Source organism: Apteryx mantelli, chromosome 1, assembly GCF_036417845.1.
Source record: "Apteryx mantelli isolate bAptMan1 chromosome 1, bAptMan1.hap1, whole genome shotgun sequence".
Taxonomy (NCBI): Eukaryota; Metazoa; Chordata; class Aves; order Apterygiformes; family Apterygidae; genus Apteryx; species Apteryx mantelli.
Genome location: NC_089978.1, coordinates 126,385,923 through 126,412,946, shown reverse-complemented (window position 1 = coordinate 126,412,946; position 27,024 = coordinate 126,385,923). Strand labels below are relative to the sequence as shown.

General features: G+C 37.5%; 1 protein-coding gene across 7 annotated transcripts in view; it reads right to left on the bottom strand.

Annotated features, from left to right (window-relative positions):
* SENP7 (SUMO specific peptidase 7) overlaps positions 1-27,024 on the bottom strand; it is a 43,822-nt gene that overhangs the window by 10,521 nt on the left and 6,277 nt on the right. For 3 of the 7 annotated variants that reach the window (XM_067301013.1, XM_067301032.1, XM_067301026.1), the window contains 14 exons: positions 26,449-26,540; positions 18,254-18,451; positions 16,388-16,585; positions 12,107-12,225; positions 11,141-11,298; positions 9,836-10,190; positions 9,102-9,259; positions 7,978-8,124; positions 7,171-7,204; positions 6,159-6,332; positions 4,765-5,027; positions 3,479-3,612; positions 2,113-2,229; positions 248-367 (listed from right to left, as the gene is read on the bottom strand). In XM_067301013.1, coding sequence (XP_067157114.1) covers positions 248-367; positions 2,113-2,229; positions 3,479-3,612; positions 4,765-5,027; positions 6,159-6,332; positions 7,171-7,204; positions 7,978-8,124; positions 9,102-9,259; positions 9,836-10,190; positions 11,141-11,298; positions 12,107-12,225; positions 16,388-16,585; positions 18,254-18,451; positions 26,449-26,540 — 2,267 coding nt within the window. The remainder of the gene's footprint in view (positions 1-247; positions 368-2,112; positions 2,230-3,478; positions 3,613-4,764; positions 5,028-6,158; positions 6,333-7,170; positions 7,205-7,977; positions 8,125-9,101; positions 9,260-9,835; positions 10,191-11,140; positions 11,299-12,106; positions 12,226-16,387; positions 16,586-18,253; positions 18,452-26,448; positions 26,541-27,024) is intronic. The other 4 variants (XM_067301020.1, XM_067301043.1, XM_067301048.1 and 1 more) reach the window with 4 other exon arrangements.

The following is a 27,024-nucleotide window of genomic DNA, read 5'->3' as shown; positions in this document are numbered from 1 at the left end:
AAGTGCAAATTCATATAAAGCCGGAGAAAGGTAATGACACTTTTATTCACAGCCAGGATCAATTACATGTAAGCTTTAATGAAAAAATACCATTATGCTTAAATTGTGAGTTACAACATTGAACCACTCCTTTGGAGAATACCAATTTATTATTTTATGTACCAATTAGGATACAATCTACAGAACTTCTGAATAGCAGCAACAGATTCTCTAGTTCTGGTCATTATGGCATCTGAAGTGAACTTACGTAACTTTGGGATCCCCCTCAGAGTTTTTTTCTGTCCTGGTCAGGCACTTATAGAAGAAACTGCTAAAAATATGTGTACGGTCAGCAAGATGTTTTGGAGCTTTCTCCAACAAGAGGTATCTACCAAAGAAAAAAAACAAAATTAAATTCCCATTCTAGAAACTACCATTCCTAATATAAAAGAAGCATAATTATTTCCTGATTCATCATCCGCAGGTTATGCTTACCATCAGCTACCTTCACAGATGCTAATCATGTCAAGCTTTTCTATCTACTGCATTTTAAATGTGCATGTGTGGATGGACATCACCATAGTATGTAAATGCCAAACAGTTACTAAGAACAGTCACATTACCCTTTATCTCAGATTTTTTGCTTCAGTATTAATGCTTTCATTTATCTTTAGAGTTACGTTTCTAGCCCTTGCAATTAAGATAAGTTTGAAAATCAGGCCAAGTACAAGCTCATGCAGTGTCATATTACTGAGTATGCAAAAAGCACAGAACAGGTCAGTAGTATAAATTGCCCCTTTTACTTCTACAGGTTATGTATGTGAAAGCTAAAAGAGACACTCTGGAGGTTTATGATTTTACTGTTGATCATTTTACCCTAAACATCAGCTTATGTGTTTATTCAACAATCCCAGGCTGCCAAAGCTCTCAAAATTGTAATCACCCTACACAAGGTGCCTCCAGGTTCACCTGATAACTTGTGCAAGTCATACATCACACAGCTTGCAACACAACAAACACTGAGAATGTGGGAAGAAGTCTAACATTTAAAAAGCAGAGGGGTTTCTGTAATGATTACATTAAATTCCTTTATTCAAACCTTCCTGTTAAGATGAAGCTGTAGCTAGAGTGGGAACCACACTGTGTAATTTCTTTCTAGTTTACAGCAGAATAAAAAGGGCTTTGCTGTAAAGCCACACCAAACATTCAGGTACATGTTCTGTTTTCCACTCCTCTAGATAAGCTGTTTTAACCGGCTTGTTATTGCTCACAGTTACTGCATGCTTGATATCAAATGAAATGGAATTCTCACAGCCAACCTTCCCTAGAGCCAGAATCCTGTTTCAGTCTGCACACAGAAAATAAGTCTTGACTTTAGAGAATAGTGGCCCACAATGCCAGTTTTGCAAAACTTATTTTTACAAGCAATTCTAGTAGGATGGCGTAAAGTAGGTAAGGCAAGCACAACTTCCTCAAAAAGTGTTAGCTGTGTTCTTTTCTGTAGCAGCTGTAGCAGCAGAAGGATCCCCGAACTCTTGCACAGAATAGCTGAGGATGCTCTGTTTCATGCAAACTTAGTAGTGAACTACTCAGTACAGACCCTCTAACTTTGTTCAGCTGTCTGCTTAAAACTACTTTGCACTTTCCATTCTGTGAGGTCCCCAAGAGCTTTTTTTCCTCCCTAAGCTGTAGTGATCCTCAAACAGGAATTAGGCACCTAACAACTACTAAAAATCCATATAATTTGGACTCTTATTGCCTTATGCCTTGGAAAAAAAAAAAAAAAACTCTCACTGTCCTAGCTACATTATTTGTACAACACCAAGGATTTCACATTTAGTGCAAAGGCTGTAGCGGACACAATTAAAATACATTTACTTCTTGAGCAGGAACAGCAATTATTCTACTTTGCCTGGAGTACATCAAAGCCTATTAGAGGGGCAATAAAAAAATGGAACTGAAATAAATAAAATGACTGAGAATACTCAAAAGCTTAAAAAAATTCAAACTTACAACTTCATCATATTGTTATTTTTAAAACTGTTGTATCACATTTAATGACCAACATCTACAGTTACATTCAAGATCACATCAAGCCTCTGAAAGAGGACAATTAAATCTCCAAACACTTACTTAAGATAGAAATCAATGATGACATCATTGAGAAATTCTCCATACTCTAAGCACTCTAGATCTTCTCTTGTGACTCCCAGGCCTCCTTTTGCAGGTGGAGGTGGATAAACAATCAAACTAGAAAACACAGATCATGTTATAACAATGGCAAACTGTGTTTTATATATTTTTCTCAGTATATCCGTTCCACATCTAAAAGATTTTCCAGAACACCTGTTGAAGTGGTAGTTCTCAAAACTGTTGAGTAACTCAGAAGTCTGTTACCATTTCTTCCTCCAATAGTAAGAGCGCTTACATAAGAAATATTGTTCTCTCTTGCCCCCAAAACTTTGCGAAAACTTTTGGAAAGGAAATTTTTACCTTCAGCTTTTTTTGATAAAAATAAATGATAAATGGCCATATAAAACAGGAAGAAATACTACAGGACAGATTCTCAGTGGGTATGAATGAGCAGTGATTTCCTATCAGTTAGGACTCCAATGACGGCTGTCACATTTCCAAGCAGGAAATTTGGGTTTATGCACCAGACAGCACATGCACTGTAAGTGGTTTGAAACTGCCCAACTTAAATCTAAAGCTAACACTTACAACGTATTAAAAAAAGCCTAGACTAACATCCATATTACCTAACTGGAACCATGAACTGAGCACTTCTGCTTAAGAAATTTTCTACAACAGCAAAACCAAAACCAACTGTTACACTGCCAGCAAAAACAGTGGCAGCATACTGCAGGAGTTCTTAAGAGCAAGGTATTTCACTACTGTTTGCCATACTAAAAGTATGAAGAACAACAGACTAGTACAGACAGAACCAAGGCACAATGCTAGCTTTCTCCTAGTTTCTTGCTGCGCTACACATTCATGCATTTTCATTTTCTAAAAGGTTTGTTAACCACAGTCTTGTGCTAACTAATAAACTGTATTACAAACTGCAGCTATAAATAGATCAAATGTGACAGAACAGTGAAAGAAAATATTGTTTAGAGAAAAACAATGGCTCAGCTTAAGTTAGCAATAGTTTTGCTTTGATATGCACTTAGGTGGACATTCACTGAGGCTACAAGATCTCTGCCCTCCCATTGATGTGTCCATGATATGAGCACAACTGTAGTCAAAATTCAGGTATTCACCAATTTCTGTGAGATTCTTTGTCATCCTGTGACACATCCATCCTCTCTCAACTATTAGGACTGAAACAGGAATGACCACATTCATATTCAGTGATATTTTATATTTATATAGCATCTTTCACCCAACACTTTCAAATCAACTAGAAAATGGTAATTAAGACAGGACTTTTATTCCAGCAATTTGTTTATTCAGTTTGCTTTATTTTCACCTTCTCATTTAAGTGAAAGATACATACTTCTTAACTGCTCCAGCTTCTCTTACTTCTTTCCATTCTTCATTCAGTGCAGAGGACAGAGAAATGGAATAGCAACCACTGTTCTGCTTATTTGCAAGGGCATAACTAGGCCTGGCCACTTTTGGTTTTGATTCCTACCAATAAAAAACAAATAATAAAAAAGAATCACACAACTAGATATATAAAACAGACCACAAAAAACAAACAAACAAACAAAAAAACCCACAAGCCTGAAGCCTGCATGACTACACTGCATCACTGAAGAATCTTGCTGGAGAGCAGAAGTGTAAACATTCAAACAGCAGCATTTAGACTTACGTGCCACTGCCCAGATTAAAAAAAAAAAAGTTATGTCCCTTTTAAAATATTGGTAGGTCTTCATTTGTTTATAGCCTCTCTCTAAAACAGTTTAGAAGCATTATTCAGTGAACTGAGGCAGAATTTCTTTTGGATGAGAAACAGGACCTGAAAGGATGGAGACAGGTATGAGACTGTCTTACTAGGAGCTGGGTAAGCTTGGTAGGTTTGAAAATCTAGCTCTCAAGAATTTCTCTAAAAATAATACAGATTTGATTTGGAAGCAGAGCAACTCAACTTTTAAGTTCCCAGTTTCATACCCAGATTGATCTGTTGTCTCTGTGCTTGTTACTGACTAGAACAAACATATATGCTTTGAAATGACAATAGCATGGGGTTGCGTTCAGACATTTACTCCTCAAATGGTGGTGTACTAACACATTAACATGCACAGTCCCATCTCCTTAGCATCCTTGGGAATCATCTAGGTATTTCAAGCTGCAGAGCCCTCACTAGAAAAATCTAGAAACATGTGGAATGGGTAAGGTGCACTGCTCCTCCTACACACACTACTGCCTCCACTCTGCTGCACCCAGTTCACTTATAGCTCAGGTGAGAAGTGGGTCTATCACCGCCATCACTCCTACATTCATTAACTCTGACCTTGCCATCCTGAAGACACCACAAGGGAGGTGAATTCCTGTGGCTTTAGGCATACACAACTGAGTCAACCAAAAGCTTCATTATTTGCCACTTACCAGCGCTGATGACACCTCTGTACTATCTTTCTGTGGGTATAATCTAGCACTTTACTGGTAAGTCTTGCCCCATTGTGAGGAATAAACCACAAATGTCATTGTTTTGTTTTTTTTTTTTTTAAGCTATGGATAAAGAAAGAATTTATTCCTGGCAATTGGCTGATCTAAAATTTACTGGAATTTGTGAAAGCCAACAGATGGTGATAAGTCAAGCAACAGCTACTCACTAACCTGAAATTCAGGCTCATGCACATTTGAGGTATTCTCTTTCAGCATACATTGCTTTAGTAGATCCTTACTGTAACTCATAAAAGAACTCTCTTCAGCAGAAAGATCCTTAAAAAAAGGTAAAGCTTGCTTCAAAGACAAAAACTCAGAGAGATCTGGTGCTCTGTTCTTCTTGCTCACATCTGTAATTAATTCAGTCAGTCTAACTTCTTCCCACTCTGTGAGTGGTTGGGACAGTTCAAGAAAAACAAATTCACTAGGTTTGGCTGGAAAAAGGAAAGAAAGGAGAATATTAACACACTAAGAAGGCAGAGCAGAACTGTGGCAACAGTTTCCACACCAAACTGTAAAACTACCACTCTGATTTGTTTCAGCAAGTCTCTACATACAGTTCAAAAGATTTATATTACTATGCATATTCAAAAGGCATAAAACATTCAAGCATAGAAATTTAATAGTAACTCCTGAAGGTTTCTATTAGAACAAGAATGTTATCAAGGTAAATAAACCTAAGATTAAAGAGTGTCCTGCAGCCTCAGACTCAGTTTCCACTCTTTTCACTGGGAGTTTTGTCTATAAATGCCACTGGTAACTTTGATAAACTTAGATCTAGAAACATAAAGGTAACTCGCTGCCTACACTTAATTCAGTCTCTTACTTTAAACAACTCCTGCTCCTTCGGCAAAGTTAATGTTAACTGTATTTTTTTTCCCCCGTAGAGGTGGTGACTGTACAGGGTAAAAGAACTGTTAAATTTCACAAAGGCAACTTTGACATCGTAACTGCACTAGAGGTCATTTTGTAATCATTTTGCTAATGTAAAAATATTGTGGGATTGTGCCAGTCTTTGAATACTTGAGCAAAAGTTATACTCAGTTCTTACAGAGCTTCACTGCAGAAAAACAAGTAAACCCAGTCCACAAGACCCTACAGACTAAATAGCCCATTTAGCCTCTGGTGGAAATTTTCTCTAATAATAATGCAATGGTCCAATACAGTCTTGTCAAAGATTAAAAATCAGCAATTATCTTCCAAGCCGTTCTTCTAGCACACACACTACTCAGAAGGAAGGAAACTTGAAACATCCTGTTTATTTTTAAAAGAGCGCTATTTACGCATAACCCTAGTTTAAAAAGGCCGCCACATACAGATCACAATGTAACACAGTTCAAAAGGTCTTTTTTACTAAGTAGCAGTGGTTTTGAATCACATTATGCTATGTTTTTCTTCCAAAGACGTATAGAGAGGCATTCTGGAAAAGCAAAACCGATCAACTTTTATCTTTAAAAAGGTACAGGCTTTCCTCAATATTCAGAGATGCGAGTGTAAAATAACCCCTTTAAAATAACCCCGTATACTACACTTTTTCATCATGCTTAAGAAGAGTGATTACTTACATGGCTTGCTGAAAACAGACTTTCCTAATTGGGTCTCAATCTTTTCTACATAATCTGTAGACAACCAAAGGAAAATGATTGTCTTCGAAGAACAGCCACCATCACTTCTCCACAAACCAAACCTTCTGAGATCCAGAGTATCCACTGTCAGCTTAATATTCTTATTAAGAGCCACTGTAGAAAATAGGATTTAAAATAACCACACCTTACACAGCCATAGATAATTATAACAGCATACTACGTAATCACTACAGTGTGCAAGTATAATCAAAGTGTATTAAAACTATTCTTGCAGATTTTATTCCTGCCACTATATCGAATGTGTTTAGAGTTCAGTACTTAAATCACTCTTTCCAAACTATATAAAACAAAGTTACCAAACTGTAACACCAAAAGCTAGACATCTAAATGCATAATTCTTCATGAAAAAAAATCATATTTTTGCTCAGAATAATCTCAGTTAATACCTACAAATACACAAAGAATTAATTCCAAGTCACGAACTCCCATTTTCTTCCCATCAATCCATCTGTCAATTCAGAACTACTCCCAAATCTTTTCCTATGACTTATCAAACATCACCTTTGGAAAACTGACTGAATGCAAATCTACAGAGTTACGTTCTTCTTGGCTTAGGCAACTCACACATTTTGTTTAACATACCAGAGAGCCTAAACCTCTGATCTCAAAAGACTGATGTTTCACCTCAAAAACATGAATAGTCATATTTACCACAATTCATCACTTAAATATGCAGAATCGCAAGAGCAAGGCCCTTAAAACAAGTTCACCTTAAAAGTGTAAGAAGCTGCTAAGTTATTAACACTTACATACTAGACACCAAGTTTTATTTATTGATAAATTTATATTTTAAAGAGGCTTCAATGTCTTTGTAAAAGCAAATAAAATAAGGATATAAAATATTCAAAATAGAAACATATACAGAACATTTCCATATGGTATTTGCAAGATTAAGAGTTAAGAGGAAGATAAAGAAACAAAATTATCTTACCCTGAAATGGGATCATAATATACTTGGTTGTAAACTGAAATAAAATCAAAAACAATTAGTTTGCTTTTTACAAACTGATTAAAACAAAGTAAGAATTCTTAATTATCAGCTTTATAGCTAAATAAATTGCAAAATAAAATGCCTAATTTAAGAACGTAATCAGCATTGTCTATTTCACCTACCACAGTACTCCTAAATCCACACTGAAGAACCTAAACGACAGCAAGCTGACTTGCACAGGGGCTCAGCACTCAGAAAGAAGCAGAAGATTGTATAGAGCTGCCTACAGACTCCTTAAGAAGGAAAAAGATAAATTCTCAGATGGCTAACAGGACAAAAGGAGCCTGTTCGTGGGCGTCCCAGGATAAAGACTGTCAGTTGCATTACTTGAATTAATTAAGGATACTAGTTAAACAGTCCTACATTGGAATGTTACCTTACTACTTACATTAATCTTTGAATTAAAAACCTTAAAAGTTGCTACTTACATTGCCACTATATTAAAAAAAAAGGCTTAGCTAAATAGAGAATGTTTTATTGTCACTTTGGCTGAAGATTGCCATCTTTATTAAGACAGTTTTCTCTTACCTTATCATACTAAGTACGAAAAATGACGTCATTTTTTCCAAGGTAAAATTCTTGTGTTCCACATAAAAACACTGATTTTAAAAATATTTTAACTCACTCTTCAAATGGTTTTGGCACATTTAGGAGATTTCTATGAAATGTTTTCATTACTGCATGAGAACTGCTCTAAAAACTCATTTTTAAATATTCTCAACATGTCACCATAATAATGCAACTTACCCTAGCATGACCTGTTGATGACCATTTAAATCTCCCGATGTATAGACTAGCAAATGCAATCTCCAATGCTGGGTTCATCTGTTCACTAGGTGTGCTACCAGAAGGTAAGGTGACAGGACATTTATCTTCAACTGACTCCATTAAAAGCTGTAAAATAAAAAAGGTGTATTTATTACAGGAGGGAAATATTTCATTCAAAGCCCTGTAACCTTAGGAATTTTCTCTTTATGCTTGTAAGAATTTACTCCCATATCTAACTTCCATGTAAAATTTCTGTATTAAAAGCTGTAGGTTATTATTACTGACAACCTTCTCAAGGGTTGAATAGTAACTTGCTCCAAGTTTGAACTTCACATTGCCAAGACATAACCTGTGCTCTTGACCAGTCTAAGCCCATGCAAAAACTCAAACAGAGCAACAGAAAAAAATCCTCCCTGTTGATATCAAAGGTACAGGATCCAATTCAATGCCTACGTTCAGCGTGATGCATCTGGGAGAAGAGGCAGCAGTGGCTCTTCTGACTTGTTTCAGAATTAGAGATACCTGAAATCCAGGTCAAATATAGCAGCACAAGACTCACAAAGTCCAAAATGGGGCAATGACCTCTACAGTTAGTTTTAGATTCAAATTCCACTGCTAGTCATAAAGGAAAGGGAACAACTTTACCCTGTCCCTTTCTGCTATCCACAAAGATCCTTCAACTTCTGCATGCACTGAATTACAACAGAAGACTGGATGACAAGAAGAAACTACTGACTTGAACTACAATAAATAGCCAAAAATTGTGTGAAAAAAAACTTTTCAGCGAAGTATCTCCATCTCCATCATGTCCACCTCTATTGGCTACTATTTAATCCTTCCTGTTTTGTAATATTAAACATTTCCAAAATGGCTTTTTTTGAAATATGAAACATACAGTATGTTACAGAACCACTCAAACATCACAACCAGAAATTTTCTCTGAAGACTGTCCAGAATTCTATCTGTGAAATAAATTACTACAGCTACTGCTTGTAGCTAGGACTAATCATATCTGCTCTAAGCATTTCTCTCATGTCCTAATATGCATTGAACAAATAAATTAAAGGACTGGCATAACAACACAGAGGCCAAAATTAGACTACCTGCTCTGTGTGACTTTCCATCCTGTCTTCCAATAGCATTTTTGAGAAAGGTAAATCAGACTCTTGGTCTGTTTCTTTATTATCAGTAATATTATCCTGCAGCGGCTCTGTGCATATTGGTTCAGAAGAGCCATCCTCATCATCACTGGAAAGGACAACTAAAGAGGGGGAAAAAAAAGTATACATATACTACAAGATGCAGGTTTAAGAATACTTTGTACATTGTAGATTTCAGATGAGCAAAGAGTGCTCTCTCCTTTAGTATGCAATATCAAAGCACACTGCCCCACCCAGCCAGAGCCTGCATGCACGCAAGTGCATATAACAAGCAGCATGCTTTGTAACTTTATTAGCACTTCTCACCCAAGGTTCTCAAAATTTTATTCAGATGAGAGTTAAGCCACAACACACCTGCTTCAACAAAGAGAGTTTATATTTCCCTCATCATCATTAAAAATACAAACTTACTTTTCCACAGCCACAAAGTCAGCTGTAGAATACGGACTGGAATCGGAAAATCCTTCTGTCCATGCTGTTTCTCAAGTACAGGACCCTCTACACTCCAGTACGTTATAGTGAGCACTGGTCTCTAACTTACACAATGCATTACAAACAATACATTCTCTGTCCTCAACCTTTTGTTCCATATATTTCAACTAGTCAGTCATACACGAGTTCTCCCAAGATCTAAGCATATCAGTGGTAATTGTCAGCAACGCAGGTACAGTACATACTTGGCTCAACTGAAACAAGTGGCCGATTACCCCTGCAGATTCTGTTCCGCAACTTGCTCAGATACTGCGACGTGTCCACCTTTAATTTCCTGATGGTACTGACTCTTGGTGCAATCGTGTCCTCCCTGCTGGCAGGAAGCTGCTTCTCCAACAAGTTTCTGGGAGGAGACTCTGAGCCAATTACCTCTGTGCAGCTGTGAGCAGACCTTAAATGGCTGTGGGTGGAAGCATCTTTATGGCCTGTCTCTAATAGCTGGGGAACACAGTCCTCCACCAGGCTAGACCTGTGACCTTGTTCATCCTCACAGAGGTTTCTGCAGCCGGGAGACTGAGTTGAGCTCAATCTTTGCTCTTTCTAGAAAAGAGAAATCAGAGACTGAGTATATGTTTATTTCTTGACCTTCCTATGATAGTTCAGATCAGTGATCATTGGGACTTTGTAACGTGCTAGATAATTACTGTTTAATGCAGCTGTACTTTAGAGCTCAAGTCAGGGTAATTCCTCCCCCTTTATCTCAAAGGTTATTACATAAAGGTAAGAGGAAGAACCTTTTAAAAGCCTATGTTTCCTGTTCAAACTGAACATGAAACTGTATCTGATCTTTTAGCAGCTCCTTCACAGTCTGACACTGAAAGACCAAGAACCAGCAATGTTCATTACTTTGCAAATGTATGGCTTTGTCCACCAGGAACAGGACTCTGTACCCACTTACATCAGTGGGTTTTTAAAAACAAGCTAACAGACATACCTTTATCATATTCAAATGCTTGAACAGCCTGAACATAAATCACAACCTGTACTTGACTAATTCTCTCAAATTTTTTTCTTCCCCCCAAAAATCTTAGTGACAGATCAGAATAAAACTTTGAGACAGTATGACAGACTGAAGAGGAGGGAGGAAGATACCATCTTCAAGATTTCAATAACCCCACCTATATTTTATAAATTTTGTTTGAACGTCCCAGATCAGTTTTAAACCATCTCTGAAAGAAACCTGGCTTCAGTGGCCTGATGACGTATTTCCCAAATAGTTTTGTTCCATGATCCTGACTGAAGGAAACACTGTCATTCATCTCTCTCTGCCTTTCAGCTACAACAAGCATATTCTGATGTAGTGGAAAGAAGCACGCGCACTCGCACTTCCCGATTCATCACTGTACTCCTTTGCCTCCACAGGTATAAAGGTATCCCTAGACAATCTAGTTACTATTACAATTCTTGTATTTTGGATGTTGCTACTGCTGAAGTAAGAGTGTGTGTGTGTGTCTCTGTGTACACATACATTAAAATTAAGGATAACTTACAGATGGCAGAAGTGATTTTTCTGGAATGTGTGCATTATCATCATCGCTAAGTCGTCTTTTTTTTTTCTCAGAATCAAAGGAGTCTGATCCCTTCCAACTAAGAGAGGTACTGTTCATGTTTTTGTTCCTCTTATCCACTTCAACATAGTTCTTGTTTTCTTTGTCAACATGTAAAAAAAGAAAGAAAAACAAAGAAAATGAACAAAGTGATTTAATGGATTATCCTTAAAAACCTTTGTATTTCTTCGTATGTTATGTCTTAAATAAAATGCATTCAAGCAGACAGCTTCCACAAGAGAGAGTTCTTTCCTTTTTTAAATTGTGTGTGTTTGTCAGAATATAGTCTCTAAAATAATTAGGTAAAGATAACTATTGCAAAAATAATTAATATAAGGGTATAACCAAATTCATAGCTCCCTTTCAAGTAATAACTAGCATTCTATATTCCACAATCCTCCTTGTAGCTTCTGCTGGATGCAAAATTCTCCACGTCCTGTTTTAATCTGCAAATATTGCTAAACAGCGTTAGAAAGATGGTACATTCACCTCTAGAGAGTCAGCACAGAGCTCATTATTTTTCAGAAGTGAGTAAAAATGTTGTGGTATAGCATGAACATTTTAGTAGGGTTCCCAAACCATTTGAGCATTCTAATAGATTCCATTCTTGAGCATAAAAGACTTTTTATAAAGTCAGCATTATAATAATGGCACAGTGAGGCTTCTTTCAATCTCCTTTTGTTTGTATATCCGAATCATCATGGCTTTATTACTATTTAAAAACACAGCTTTAGTTATTTGATATATTTTACCATATCTGTAAATACTGCATTTTGCGGAAACATATATCCTATCTGCAACACCTTCTATTACCCTATTTCCTTGCTCTTCTTATAATACTAGAGTTAAATATTTCCAGAATGCTCCAAATATTTATAGCGAAATGCTAGATTATTGCTCACTACAAACCTTTCTTCTGCAGCTCACGTTTTCTAAAAGCGAAGACAAAATTATTGCTTTCTGATTCCTTAGAAGGTTCGGTCAATTTACATGGGCCATCGTCTCTCTTTCTCAGGCAATGCTCACTCCTGTAAAGAATATTAACTATGACTTATCTTTTATTTTGAAAGAATATTGAATGAAAACCCCAACAGAAACAAGAGTCAGACCACAAACTTCTGCCGCTCTCATAGGCATGTGAAGCTTGGCAAATGAAATGCAGACTACTTCAGTTCATATTATGGAAATACTCAGCTAGATACTCTGACATTATTAACGAAATAGATGCTTCTAAAAGAGGCACAGGATGAAAATCTGGCATGCTTGATATCAGACACTGAAATATTATTATGCTGTAAAGCATAAACGCGACAAGAACATGTAACAAGAAGAAAAAGAGAGAACAACAGTTAGTTGATTCTATCCTTGCCTTTGTCATGAATGTGGTGGGAATGAGGCAATGTAGTGTACTTTAAATTTAGATTTAAACTGCTAATACAGTCCACTGTGTAAGTTTCTGCAACAAGAAAAGATTTGAAATGAGATTCCCTGTTCAAAGGAGCCTGAAAAAGTAACTTGGGGAGGAGTGGGGGGAAACAAAACAAAAAACCCCAAACAAATAACAACCATGTAAATGGGGATAGAAGAGACAGAAGAGAAAGAGGAAAATAAGGATTACAGTAAGCAAAACTGGGAAAACTACAGGTTCTCAGCTGAGCTGCTAGGTTCATTCTAAAAAGAAAAACATGCTAGAAAATCTTTTTTTTTTCCTATTATTTCTATTTATTCCTATTTTTTATGTAACAGAGAAAAAAAAACAATATTCCAAGATGTACTGACAGACTGAACAGTATGATATCACATTTGAGGTCTGACCTTGTACACATATCCTCTTTCAGTTTCTCTGAAGGTTAGTTACAGCTGACAAAAGTCTACATAACTGTACTTTGGTTTCAAGTGTATGCATTACGATAACATATTTAATTACATGGTCACATGATATTTTCTCACAGGAACTTAATTACATTCAGTACACAAGACTTCTGAGAATTTATCAGGGTTATATTGACAAAAAACCTAACCTGCGTGATGTCAACTTCATTCACTGCAGGAGTTCGAAGAAGGCAAGAAAATAAAGGAAGATTTCACAGATAAAATAGTTTAACAATGCTCTGGAAAAATCTTTTCCATTCCTCTTTTTGTCACCTCACTTAGGCCAAAGTGATTTTGGTTTCATCATTTTATATGAGGCCTAACTTACAATCTTGCAGTCCAATTTGCAAAGCTCTAGGTAACGACCGCAATGACTTAAATCACTGATGGCTGAGCTTAGACCTGTAAAGAACGCCACCAACCGGGGGAAAGAAGATTCTTGACATCTCTAATTGAATGTCCAAAACTATTGGACACTTTCTAAACAGGTGCCTGTTCTTCAGTGCCATATCTGTAAATTGGAGCATCATTGCTCTTTGGGAATACTGTGAAGATATAAATAGAATAAAGATTTCCAAAGTGCTCAGATACTACAGTAATGAACACTACATAAACACCATGAAGAAATTAATAATTCTCTTGCAGTTCACAATGAATCATGCATGAAGCCATATAAAGAAAAACTGTTCAATAAGCGGTATTATTTACTCTGTACACTGAACAAGATTGGGCCTTCTAGAGATTAGGAAGCTCTAGTTCTGGAATAACCTCACTCCAGGGTTTTGGAAGTTATATACATCTCTTAATTTAAATATATCTGCATGCATAACAACCATATTGATCTGATTAAAAAAAAACAAAACACATACAACCATTAAGTGCTTCTTAGCATTTAACATCAACACCACAATCCAGACATTTCAACAGGAAACAGGAAACATTTCAATAGGAATGTTTCAGGTCTACTCTGAACATAGTCTATACACAAATTCTACATATTTTTATTTCTAATCTTCATCAGTGCTAACTCAGTTTAAAATGCACCACTTTACAGGCACATGGATAACCTAAGAAACTACACAAGTATATACTGAAGTGTTCTCAAAAAACATGATGAACAAATATGAAGCACACTTAAACAACCCTAAGTTTCTTTATGTTTAAGATGAACCTAATATTCGTCATATTGATAGGTCAGTGGCGATTTAAGTAAATGCATTTTATACTGGGTTACAGTGAACAAGGAATGCAAAACCCATCAATTCTGTAACATCCACAGGAAGAAAGGAGACAGGGAACTCGCAGGAAGTTTTAGCTGATAGTAAAAGGTTAACTTGATACCACCCTGTTCTTATCACTCACAGTTCTTTGACTAACCGGAGATTTCCATAGTACAAAACAGGTATGATTTTCAGTGAAACAGTATGGCCGTGTGTGTTTGTGTGTGTACACGTATATATGTGTACACACACACACACACACACGCACATATCACAAGGGGGGGAAGCTTTTACTTTGCTCCAAAAGAAGAGGCCCCAAAAGATTCAGTGCCAAGAATATCCTATGCACAGACATTAACTATAGGGAGATGATCAGGATCAAAACAAGTCTTTTTTTTAGAATACTTAAGTTCTTCATTTCCTATGTGACATCTGTCAGAGCTTGCATTAATATGCTGGTCACTATGGGGGCAGGGGGGAGAACCTCCTTATGCTGGTTTCTGCTAATAACTAGCCTTATCAAAATAGTCTAACACTTTTACTTAACACATTAGAAAAGCACATCACGGAAATAGAAAACTAATCCTTCATGCAATGAACAATCCCAAATCTAAAGCAAGCTGAGTACACCAGCTACTGAAACACCAACTCAGACCTTTTTTACCCAGAAAGACAAACGGAACTAGAGAAAATACAGACTTTATTTAACCTCAGTTAATATAGAGCTAGTTCCATACTCATTTAAAGGTGTGGATTTCCCTCTGTGTCCTTAATACTTTTTGTCATTAGGCATTATTCTCTTCAGGAGGGTTACACAGAACAAATCTCTATGTAGCATTAGCTATTTCAGTACTGAAGAGTCTAAACCGCTGTTGCTTAGCATAAAACTCAACAGCTGCCCTTCAAATACTAGACTGAAAATATATGCAAGACGTTTCCTGAGATTTAGAGAGCTACGTACAAAACTCCATGTTGTCTTCTTTATGAATACAGGCATTGCCATCATTCAAAACAATACTGAGTGGAAAACTGGGATACTAAATATTACATATCTTAAAGATTTTGTAGTCAAAAAAGACTTAGTCTACTACTTTAAAACTACTGCATGTATTTTAATAAGTGACTTAAGAGACAACCTAATAAATGGTTCTAAATCCCTCATTTTAAAATGCAGCTTTGTCAGATTAATTTAACCAATAACAGAGACCCCAACAGAAAAATGACAGCAATCAATCTTCAATAATTCAGGATCTCTAAGATGCTCATGTATCAGAATGAGCAATATGACCCACTCTTCTAAAGATTTATGATTTTTTTAACCTGGGAACTGCTATCATTCCTGCCCTCACAAATCATTCTTCTTTTCCTTTCTCATTCTATTTCCTCCCCCAAAATTTCATGCTATTTGTCCCTGTGGATACTTGGCTTTTAGGCAAAGAGAAGGTCACAGAAGACAAGGAAAAAAAGAGCTTACTCTGAATTCAACTGCCATCTTAGACTGAGACAAGTATTATATAATTCTAATCACTCATTTTGACTAGTTTTGCATGTCAAGTATTGCTATGATGCTCAGTCAAGGTAAATACAGGAAGAAAAGAGGAAAAGTAGATTCTAAGCAGTGAGAAAGCGATCTCTCAAACAACAGCACTCTGTTGATGCACTTGCAACCAGCAATGGATTAATGAAAAAGAAATGAGCTATCACATATATGCAATTTGGAGAATTTTTTTAAAGAAAATACTTGAAACCATGCTAGAAAACATAATAGCAACAGGAAAGCAAGATTTTGGTTCTAGACACAAAACCAACTGAAATATTCTTGAAACACAGCCACTTACATAGACCAAAAACATTGTTTTATTGGAAATGGACATTCCTTCTAGGAAAGGATAGTAGTGTAGTAGCATCAGGTACAGCAAAAATCAGAATAAACGCAATGTTAAAACAGCTAGTTGCAGCAGCATGTTAGTTTGCACTCAGGAAATTCAACTTCTGCTTCAAGACAGCGTCTCATAAAAACTGTTCCAGCAAAACTGTTTTCCCTTGTGAAGTCACGTTATTTCAGGAAGACTGGCAAAATCAGGAGTGAATAACATACCTTTTGGACAGAAAAGAACTTTCATGAGGAGGATTTAATATTTGACATGTCTGTAGGCTGGCAACAGATGATGAGGGTGGTTGACCTGATTGTAACTTGTCAGCATCAGATAAATTAGCATCAATTATTACGTGGCTGTTTATGTATTTTCTTCCAATTTTCATCCTCAGGACATTCGTCAAGATAACTTTGGGTTGCCTGCCGTACATATAATGATAAATCATAAATACTGCACTCAAATCTAGAGAAAAAAAACTTCTAATTAAAATCGTGTATCTTAGTGGCTTGATAATCCCCAACATCATTAAATAGTATTAATTTTTTCCCCCTCTTTTAGAGACATAGAACAAAATTCTCCACAAAGGAACTTAAAATCCAAGGCAAGCAGATAAATACAAAAAGTAGCAAGAAACTGGGGAAAAAATTTGTATAAAGCTAGATGCATCATTTCACCATAACCAGATACTATTCACACTGTATTGCCACTAACACACCATCTTAATACTGTTTAGCAACTAGTAAATCCTTATCTTTAAATAATTTTCATGCAATATCTGTATACATTTCTCAGAATTATGGAGCAAGGAAATCTTGATTTTCCTGTGAACAGGAAGCCTCCAGTAAAACATATTGAATTTCCTCAAGCACTTAGTCAACAGGTAGAAAGTAGCATACACAAAAATTTAGCAATAGATTTTGTTTCTTCCCCCCTCCATTTCCAGCTGGCATTCTGCAATACAGCAATTGCAAGGCCCAGAAGAACACCTGCAAGCGTTAGAAAGGACAAGCGTTAAAAATAAACTAAACAAAATATGAAGATGTGACTACTTGAACAGTGATGTATAAGAGCAGCATTGATACAATGCAACTGCAGCCAGCTTGCTGTGTAGCCCTTGACTTACTTCCCTCTTTCTCAAACGGGGATCTAAATTCTACCATTTCCTTTGCAGTTCATTTTGGATTATGATGTATGCCATGGCCTTTCTTGAATCTGTTTGGAACAATGCTGTCTTCTGGATATCTGCTGTATACCTCTCCTGTTGCCTGTATTCATCCATGAAGCACACTCCAGAACAGACTGTGTGATGTCTGGGAGAACCTGGATCTCCTGCTGCACTGAGACGTCAGTTTGCTTTTTATCAAGAGACTACTTTAGGGACAAGCAGTTGCAGAGGTAGGCAGGTGATCAGCAATGAGGCTATGACTTAGGAGACATGCCTGATACAGAAGAACACAGTACTCTGGATACAAACTCCAGTAACGGAAGCCCCTAAGCTTTTTATTGTCAGAAGCTGGGAGGAAACATTAGCGAAAAAAATCATTCACTCTAACCATGCCCTGTTTCTTATACTGTTCCCTAGGTATCTCCAACCGACCATTGCCTGATGGGGAATAGGAGAGGGGAAGATACTGGGCTTGATAGGCCTGACCTTTCTTCTGACCCTTTATGCCTCCTCTCATCTTTTCGTGAGTAGTCAGAGACCATAACAGTGAATATATACTTTGATACCTTGTCAGAGAAAAGTGGGCAGTTAACTGCAAACATACTCTTCTTTTCACAAGAATAGGAAAAAAAAAATGCATTCTGAGAGTCCAACGGCTGAACGAGATCAAATTGGTCTTGTCAACACAGGACCATCTAGACACCAGCTGATCAGAAATCCCGTGCCTGCCACCAGCTCTTTCAATTATTAGCAAAAGGAACCATGTGCAAGGGAATCCAGCAAAGTCAGAAGACATGAGAATAATGTTCATGAATGAGAAAAGATAACTGTGGTACAACAAAGAACAGTTTCTCATGAAAAATAACTGCAAGGAAAACGATTTCTTTTAGTGACACGAAGCAAAGAGCATTGAACAACATACCTTTTGGATAGAAAAAGGCTTTGGAGAGTAGGATTTAAAATTTGCCATATCTTTAGGCTGGCAACAGATGATGAAGGTAGTTGATCTGACTGCAGCTTGTCAGCATCAGAAAAATTAGCATCAGTTTTAGGTTGCACCTGTGCGTATTTTCGTCCTATTTTCGTCCTCAGGACATTCGTCAAGATAACTTTGGGTTGCCTGCCATACATATAATAAATTAATAATAGGGTGCTGAGATCTTGTTAAATCACATGAATTCAACAAAACTTATTGAAACCCTTCTTTAAGGGTTTATTGTTCCTGCCTCATACTTAATAGCTTCAAGAGAATTAAGTTCACTTCCCTGACAATCTACAAAGCAGTTCTCTTTAGAGAAGATGAATCAGAACTGCATCTCTCTCAATCAGGATAGCCTTTCAGGGTTTCTGCCGCCAATAGCTATCACATCCACACATGATTCTGAAGTGGCAAACTTCAGTGCAGAGGCATGGAAATTTTGCTGCATCTTTTTTATTGAAAATATTGGAAGTGGCATTACTATTGCCTGACAAACTATTCTGAAAGTGTACACCAGAGCATTTTCAGGGTATGAAAAAAGTGCTCATATTGTGGCATCTTACTTTAGAACCAGAAATATTCAGTGGTTCCCATATCACAATTTAAAATATGATCTTGTTGGAAAAATCAAGCTAGTACAATCTTACAGTTTTGAAGCCCCACATGATTATTTCTACTCAATTCTGCTAAAAAAAAAAAAAAAAGAAAAAAAGACATACAATTATGAATTAGAAGGTTACTAAAAGCTCCCCATCGAGACTCTTTAAACAAATGTCTATACTGCACTGAGTCTGCTAGATAGATACTGAAGTCTTCAACATAAACAATTAATTCTGTAATATGGCCAGTAACTTGGACAGTTTCTTTTAAGCTGCTAACCAGTATATATCATAGATGATTTGTCAGAATTTATCTTAGATGATTCATTTCATTTTCAAAATGGGTGAGATTTGGACTTCTTTTCCTAGAAGGACTGGTCCTAAGAGGACACTGAAGCTCAGGCTCAGACATTGGTTTTAGAAGATTAATAAGGTAAAAATTGCTTTCTCTGTGGCATGTCTAAAATGACAAACCAAGTTGTTCACATTGTACAGCAAGAATCTTTCTTTTATAGTTAGAAAAAAACTTCTACTCACATAGATATTACGTGCTACAGCCAAATTTCTTAAGCAAAAGGCTGCTACTGTTCAGTGGGTTGACAACTGTGCAAAAAACTTCTACGAAATTATAGCTGTCCCACTGACATGCTGCATTCAGCCCAACAGCATGGTTACATAACACCTAGTGGTAAACAGATTTAAGTATGCCAAGAAAACCACTGAAGAAAAGCTATGCTTGAAACAAAAGAAAAGATTGGAAACTGCTTTTCTAATGAAATCTGTTGGACTCGGGGAAGATATTTCAAGAAATCCTGATATTTTGCTGTTGAATCAATGTTGAGATTTCTTTTCCCTAGTTACTTACCATGTTAACAAGACTGCCCCCCGCCCCTCCCAGGAAACTGAAAAGACAGTAAGGTTCCTATGCACAGCTTAGAGAACCTATCTGTAAAGTCACAAATGCTGGTCAGTCTTATCAGATCATCACTGGATGCCACAACATGAGCGCAATGAGCTGCTGTCTCTGAGGGCTCTTCCATCTGTTTCCTAGATCATGGTCAATAAACTTAAATGGTTCCCATTCAAAACCAAGTAACTTAAGCTCGAGTTAAGCCACTTTTCTCCACTCTCTGGGCTTGTCTTAGAAGTTTCCCAGAGAAAAAGTAAGTGATAAAGAGCTAATGCTGAGTCTCAAAAAGAGAGCCTTAAACTCCAAAGGAAAAAATAAATAAATCACAGCACTCTGACACAAAATCTGGACAGAGGAAGAAAAAGTGTTTAGTCTTGTAAGGGAAGGTTCCTGATTAGCTATAGGAAATACAGTCTAGGGTTTCTGAAGCAAGAGACCAACTCTACGATGGCAATGTGAGGTCATATGTACAAGGACAGTCTCTGTCAGCCACATCAGAAGACTGATCTAAACAAAAGGATAGCTCCAGAATGGTGTAGGCAGAGACAGAAAAAAGCAGATACACACTTGTTATTTTATCTACACCTGTATATATTCTATGACTGCTCAAGTAGAGAACGGCTGCTTTCAGGAACTCATTACAAAGTCTGTGCACCTGCTTTAAATATCACAGACCTAAAAAGGTCTATTCTACACTTTGAGGATCCGAAGATTGGAGTTTTAGGAAAGGATATGCTTAAACTACTGAAAAGCTTAGAAAGTCAGTATTGGTCATGAGACACAAAGTAACCAGGCCACATGGTTCTATGGTCCTATTTCCAAGGAGAGAAACAACACAAATGGTATTTGGATATCTCTCTGGAATGGTTAAACATTGGCAGTTTCCTCAGAACAAGGGAAGTTTAATAACATTAGTGTCTAACATGGTAGAGCCCAACTGTAGCAGCTTTATGAGAACATACTGAGAAAACAAAGTATTCTCAATTTATTTTCTACAGACTTCTTCCCCAAGCCAGAAGTTCTAGCTATTCTCTGGGCTTCTCAGACTCCTGGAGTGATACGCTAACCCTGGTTTAACGTGTCAGAAGAACTTACAGAAACCAGATCTAAATGTAAATTACTTGTCCAACTGTAAAGTATACTACAGTCTTTGTATATGCCTGCTTCTTCAAAGTCACTATGAAAGTACGTTAGCAAGCTATGTCATATACAAAAATACTAAATATATTAAAATAAGGAATATATACATTTTAAAATGCTGAGAAGAAGATTTCAAAATTCAGCTACACAAAGACCCATTAAACTGTTGAGAAAATTTACAATTACTAAGGCAGTTAAAGGCAATTTCAAGGTAACAGTTATCAAATAATTTGTGTAAATTCATCTTAGAAAATTAGAGATTTACTCTTACGCTTGAATTTCCTCCTTAACTTACCTAACCTACTTCAGAGGCCCAGTTACTAAAGGGTTATAGTGGAAAGACATTTCATCTTCTGAGGTCCCAGAAGAGCTCAAGCAACAGAAGACTAGAACAGATACTTTCCCTCTAATATCATCCCCAGAACTGGTAATCTTTGTCCCTCCCTTGACTTAAATGGGCTTTAAACACGTTAAGTAAGTATCTTTGTGAAAATGATCTTACAAGTCAGAGTACACATGCATCCATGCAACTGGTTTTGCACTGGAAACCTGGCTATAGGGAGAGGAACCTTCAACAAGCAACATGGGAGAAAACGGTGTATGTCTGGCTATCCATAAAGCTGTCAGTGCCAGGCTGAGGCATCACTTCTACATGGCACTGTTTTTTGACTGAAGACATTAGCATGAACAACTGGTTATGACCTGATTTTCAGAGTTGTATAGTGCTTGCAGCTTTCAGTGGCTTCCCTTTCTAAAGGAGGAATGGCAAGTGGTGGTATTTCTTGAAAAATCATGTCATGAAGACTGAGCACAAACTGCTACCCTTATGCTAGCCTGTACCTCTGTGTGTCAGTTTCAGGACTGGGGCACAGATCCCTAAATTACCCGTTAAATTGTCCACAGAATCAAGTAAGCAAGTCATACAAAAGAAATTTCAAAAGATAAAATTGATGTCAAGCAAGGGAAAAAAGCAACAGACAGACACAGCAAACAGCTCACACAACAGCAAGTCTGGAGGCATCTTGGTAAAGGAAAACCAAAGCAGAGTACTTTTGTTTCTAAAGCAACTCCCCTACTCCACCCTACTCCTCCATCCTTCTTCCAAAAGAAAAAAAAAAATGTAAACAAAGGTAATGGAAATATACTTACATATGTAAGGGTGAAACAGGAAAAAAAACAGTAATAAGAAAAATGCTGTCAGCTACTATTCCTGGCTAATCTCAAACCACTTTTCACAGGCAAAAATGTATTACCCTTCCTTACAAAGTGCAGGACTGAAGGGTATTAGTTGCTTGCATGACTTTGGAGAAAATGTCTGATCCCTTGACCTCTACTTCAGTCAATAATCAGAACTGCTAGATCCAGTTCTGTTTTCAATGACTATATTTACGTACACACCAGTGTATAACCACTGGCTCCAATTTGTGTTAGAGAGCATGATCAAATTCAGACCTGGAAGCTACTGACTCCTTTTGGGTGCACTGATAATAACTGCCTACACCATCTTCCTGCCTACATTCTCCTACTTGCAAATCCAAATATTTTAAAATCAGTATTTTAATGGTGGGATAACATACACCATATGAGGGTGGCCCACCAGGCCCCATGAGAACTGATTACGTGTCCTGGGTCTACAGAATAAAGCCACTGACAGACTTATTGTGTATTCATCTATTTGAGCTTCTACAGCACATGCAGAGCCCAAGCAGTCCTTGGCCTTTTGGAGTCCAAAGGAATGAAGTGATGCACTATAGTTAATGGGAAATTCTCAGTCACATTCATTGGCTGCACTACCTTGAAGTAGGAAGAGGGCAGACAGAGGCTTTCTTCTCAAGGCCATGCCCTTTCATCAGTTCAGCAGAACTCTGTTGAAACAGCAGATCTGAAAATCCCTACTAACCTCCTTGCTTTGCTGGACCAGGAAGTTATTATTGCCAAGGTGTGTGCATCAGGGCAAAGGAAACCTGCGTGTAAGTGATTGCCACAAAAACCTGACAACCACATGGTCAGTACTTCATTCAGCCATGACATGTATTTCAATTAAAGTTTACAACGTTGAGTTGGCAAAATTACACACATCTTATTTAAGTACTCCTCCCAACCCAAAGAAAACTCGACAGACCAAAACCAGAAGTCTGATTTTCAAAGCAGTGCTATCCTTCTTGGATGACCCAGGAGTAACACAGCTGAGGTAAGAGAATGCATCTAAGCTGTTTCCAGGTGGCAATAGCTACCTTTGAAATAGTGTTATACCCTTCCTCAACAATAGAAGTTTCATAGATGGCATACAAAACACTAACTGACCAATTACATAAATACTATGCCAAACTTTCTGCAAAGACATTAGTAAGTTGAACTATTCACACTTAATGAGAGTCATAATCTGTTTTATGACACAAATAGAAGAACATGCAAGAGCAGCACTTGACCAGGACTTGGGAAACAACCTGCTCTGAGAGCCCTGTCTGGGATCATAAACAAATCTCCCAAGAGTGGCCATTCACTGGGCCCTGAGCACAGGTGTTCAAGTGAAAGCAGTCTTGGTTTACAACACAGCTTCCAATTCCCATGGTGTCACCTCACAGCAGGACTGATGGAAGTGATCAGCTATCACATTTTGTAATCCAGAACCTTTGTTAAAACCACACGTGAAGTTTGGGTTTGTGCTAATACATCCAGTTTGTCCTTTCTGACTAAAATTAAGTGGCAGTAACAATGGTCGAGACAACACTTAAGGTGAAATGTGTCTCCCTAAATATTTGACAGGAAATGTATCTTGGGTAACATCAAAGTTAGGTCCTATCAATAATGAAGGCTACACTTTTAAAACAACAGCTAAGAAAACCAGGGGTTTGTCATTAAGATCATTATTTCCTTTTTATCAGTACAAATGAGAGATTCCCCACTGTGAAGAAGGAACAGAAACTTTTGCCTTCTAAAGATTCTCAGCATGTCACTTCACATTTTCCCTTCTGACTTTTGCCAATTCTCAGACTTTTGCTTAACAAAAGCTGGAAAAATGGGCAGAGGAACCTCATGAAGTTCAACAATGGGAAGTACAAAGTCCTGCACCTGGGGAGGAATAACTTCAGGCACCAGCACATGCTGGAGGCTGACCTGCTGAAAAGCAGCTTTGCAGAGAAGGACCCGGGGATCCTAGTGAAAACCAGTTGACCATAAGCCAGCAATGTGCCCTTGTGGCCAAGAAGGCCAATGGTATCCTGGGCTGGATTAGGAAGAGTGTTGCCAGCAGGTCAAGGGAGGTAATCTTCCCCTCTACTCAGCCCTGGTGAGGCCACACCTGGAGTGCTGGGTCCAGTTCTGGGCTCCCCAGTACGAGAGACATGGAGCTACTGGAGAGGGTCCAGCAAAGGGCCACGGAGATGATAAAGGGACTAGAACATCTCTCATATAAGGAGAGGCTGAGAGAGGTGGAATTGTTCAGCCTGGAGAAGAGAAGGCTCGGGGCAGGGATCTTATCAATATATATCTCAAGGGAAGGTGTAAAGAAGATGGAGCCAGACTCTTTTCAGTGGTGCCCAGTGACAGGACAAGAGGCAATGGGCACAAACTGAAACACAGGAAGTTCTGTCTGAATATGAGAAAAACACTCTTCACTGGAACTGGTTCCCCAGAGAGGCTGTGGATTCTCCATCCTTGGAGATATTCAAAAGCCATCTGGAAAGGGTCCTGGGCAACCTGCTCTAGCTAACCCTGCTTGAGGGGGTTGGACTAGATGATCTCTAAAGGTCCCTTCCAACCGGAACCATTCCGTGAACAAATACCATCTCCTTTAGAATCCATATGCTCTTTCTACTCATTATGCAATGAAGTCGATGTGTTAATTTCAACTGACTGAGAAATGCTGCGGTACCTAAATGCTATACCTAGAATGAGCTTTTCTGGAGACAGTAAGTAAAGTTTATTTTACAGTGAACCCTCCAGCTTGTCTCTACAGACATCTTTTTTTTTTTTTTTAAAGAAATTAAAAAAGCACAGATTTAATACCTGAATATTTGCTGTTTCATTACATGCTAAATCATTCCTCACCAGTGTGCTGGCAAGAATTTTGGTAAAAATGTTTTAACACTTACTATTGCAAGTTACTCACATAGCAACAGTAACATCTGTGACAGATCCAGAGGCAGCTGTTTAAGAAAAAAAAAAAAGCTCCCCAACATGATAAGCTCTGTTCAGTCTACTGAAAGAGCCCAGGAGAATGATATCAGATATCAATCATCCCACGGTGCAATCAACACTCAGGAAATTGCAATTACTGTAGCTTCTAAGTTCTAGTAGGTAAAGCCTGCAAACTACTCCCTCAGCTAAAGTTAAAAAGAGATGCATTTTGAGGTAACACAATGTAGGCTGACCATTATGTCTCTGAGGACATATCAAAGGTAAAGTCATAATTTATGAAAAGCTTACATCTTCCCTGCAACAGTTTGGAGCATCCTGTATATAAAGACAGGGCTAAATGATCAGTCTTCATATGTCATAAAAACACTGAATTCACCAGTGTCCAAATTACCCGCTGTCAGTAAGCAGTTTCTTTACCTGTGCACTGTGTTTCTGAAAGCCTCACCTGACAACAAATCACTTCACCATTGAGTTAAATCTCAGTCAGAGTGGGGCAGAGAATGTTTACTCTTACTCTAATTCATGCAAATATAAGCAATTAAGTAATAATGGTTGCTTCATTAATATAAATGTAATTAATTCTATCATGCTTTCATCATGCTTCCTAGCTACTGTCAATGAATCTGATTCTACATTTTCATTTCTATTTGTCAACTACAGTACTTACGACTTCAGAATGTTCTTGGATAAACAATTATCTAGCTGACAGTTTTACATAAGACGATTTTAAACAACTTGCCATTTATCTCAAAGGAACCATGATATTTGCTCTTGGAAAGACAGCATAAAGCAGCAGCATATCAGACAGCATATCAGACAGTATTTACTCACTTAGGTGTTTTGAGTTTAACATACAGGTGAAAAACCTAATTTGTCACTACCTTCCTCTATTAATCATCATATTGTTTTTTAAGATTTGATAAGGCCTATGTGCTACAGAGCAAAAAATGTCATGCATAACAAAGACGATCTGGAAATCTTCCTAAAAAATATAAAGTACCGAAGGCTAGAATGATAATTTGCACTTATGGAATAACGACTTCCTTTCAAGATTCCAAACAGTTCAACAAGCCGTAATTCCTCCAGGCAGTGTTGCATTCCCATTCTGGTGTTGCAGTCTTGCATTAAGAGTTACAACAAAGCAAAAATTATGGTTGCTTCATAACTCACAATGCCATCAGATTACTGAATTGCACCTCACCGAAGGGGCGGGGACCTATCTGACAGCTTGAAAATCATCTCTGCATGACCCAAATAATTAACTGGAGATCATGGATACATGTCTTCAAGAAAGACTATGAAACTCAGACAATACAAACACAAAGAACTAATTTTGAGATGCTTCTTACCCAAATGATTCTTCATCATTACAGCTGCATCTGTCACAGTCCCTTTGCCTTCTTTTTGTAGAAGACACTCTGTTCCTGGCACTTAATCTCCACTGAAATAAATAAATAAAAGAGGAAGGTTCCAACAGACAAAAATATGTCATACTAGACATTATACTAGAAAGATGGAACAATGATAGACCCTGGAACAATGCAATTGCTCAAATAAAGCAGAGCAGCAAAGAGTATACACAATAATTTTGCAAAATATGCTTTGTTTACAGCATCCATATGCTGCCTTTCCCTTGAAGGGAATTTGCTCTTTCTTTCTAACATAGTTGACAATAAAGGCAATTCAACTTCTCCCCTACTTAAAGGGGGACCATTCCAAACAGGGACTTAAATATTGGGCTTGTTTTACAATAATCACAAACATGCAAGATATCGCCTACTCTCTTTAACAACTCCCTGTGTATATAACTAAAACTATATAACTCCACTCGAAGACAAACAATTCGTAGCAGGAATACGAATGTGAAAGCTTGATGCTTGGGTGGCATGACAAAACCCACAACATCAAAATGCTTTTTTTTCCCC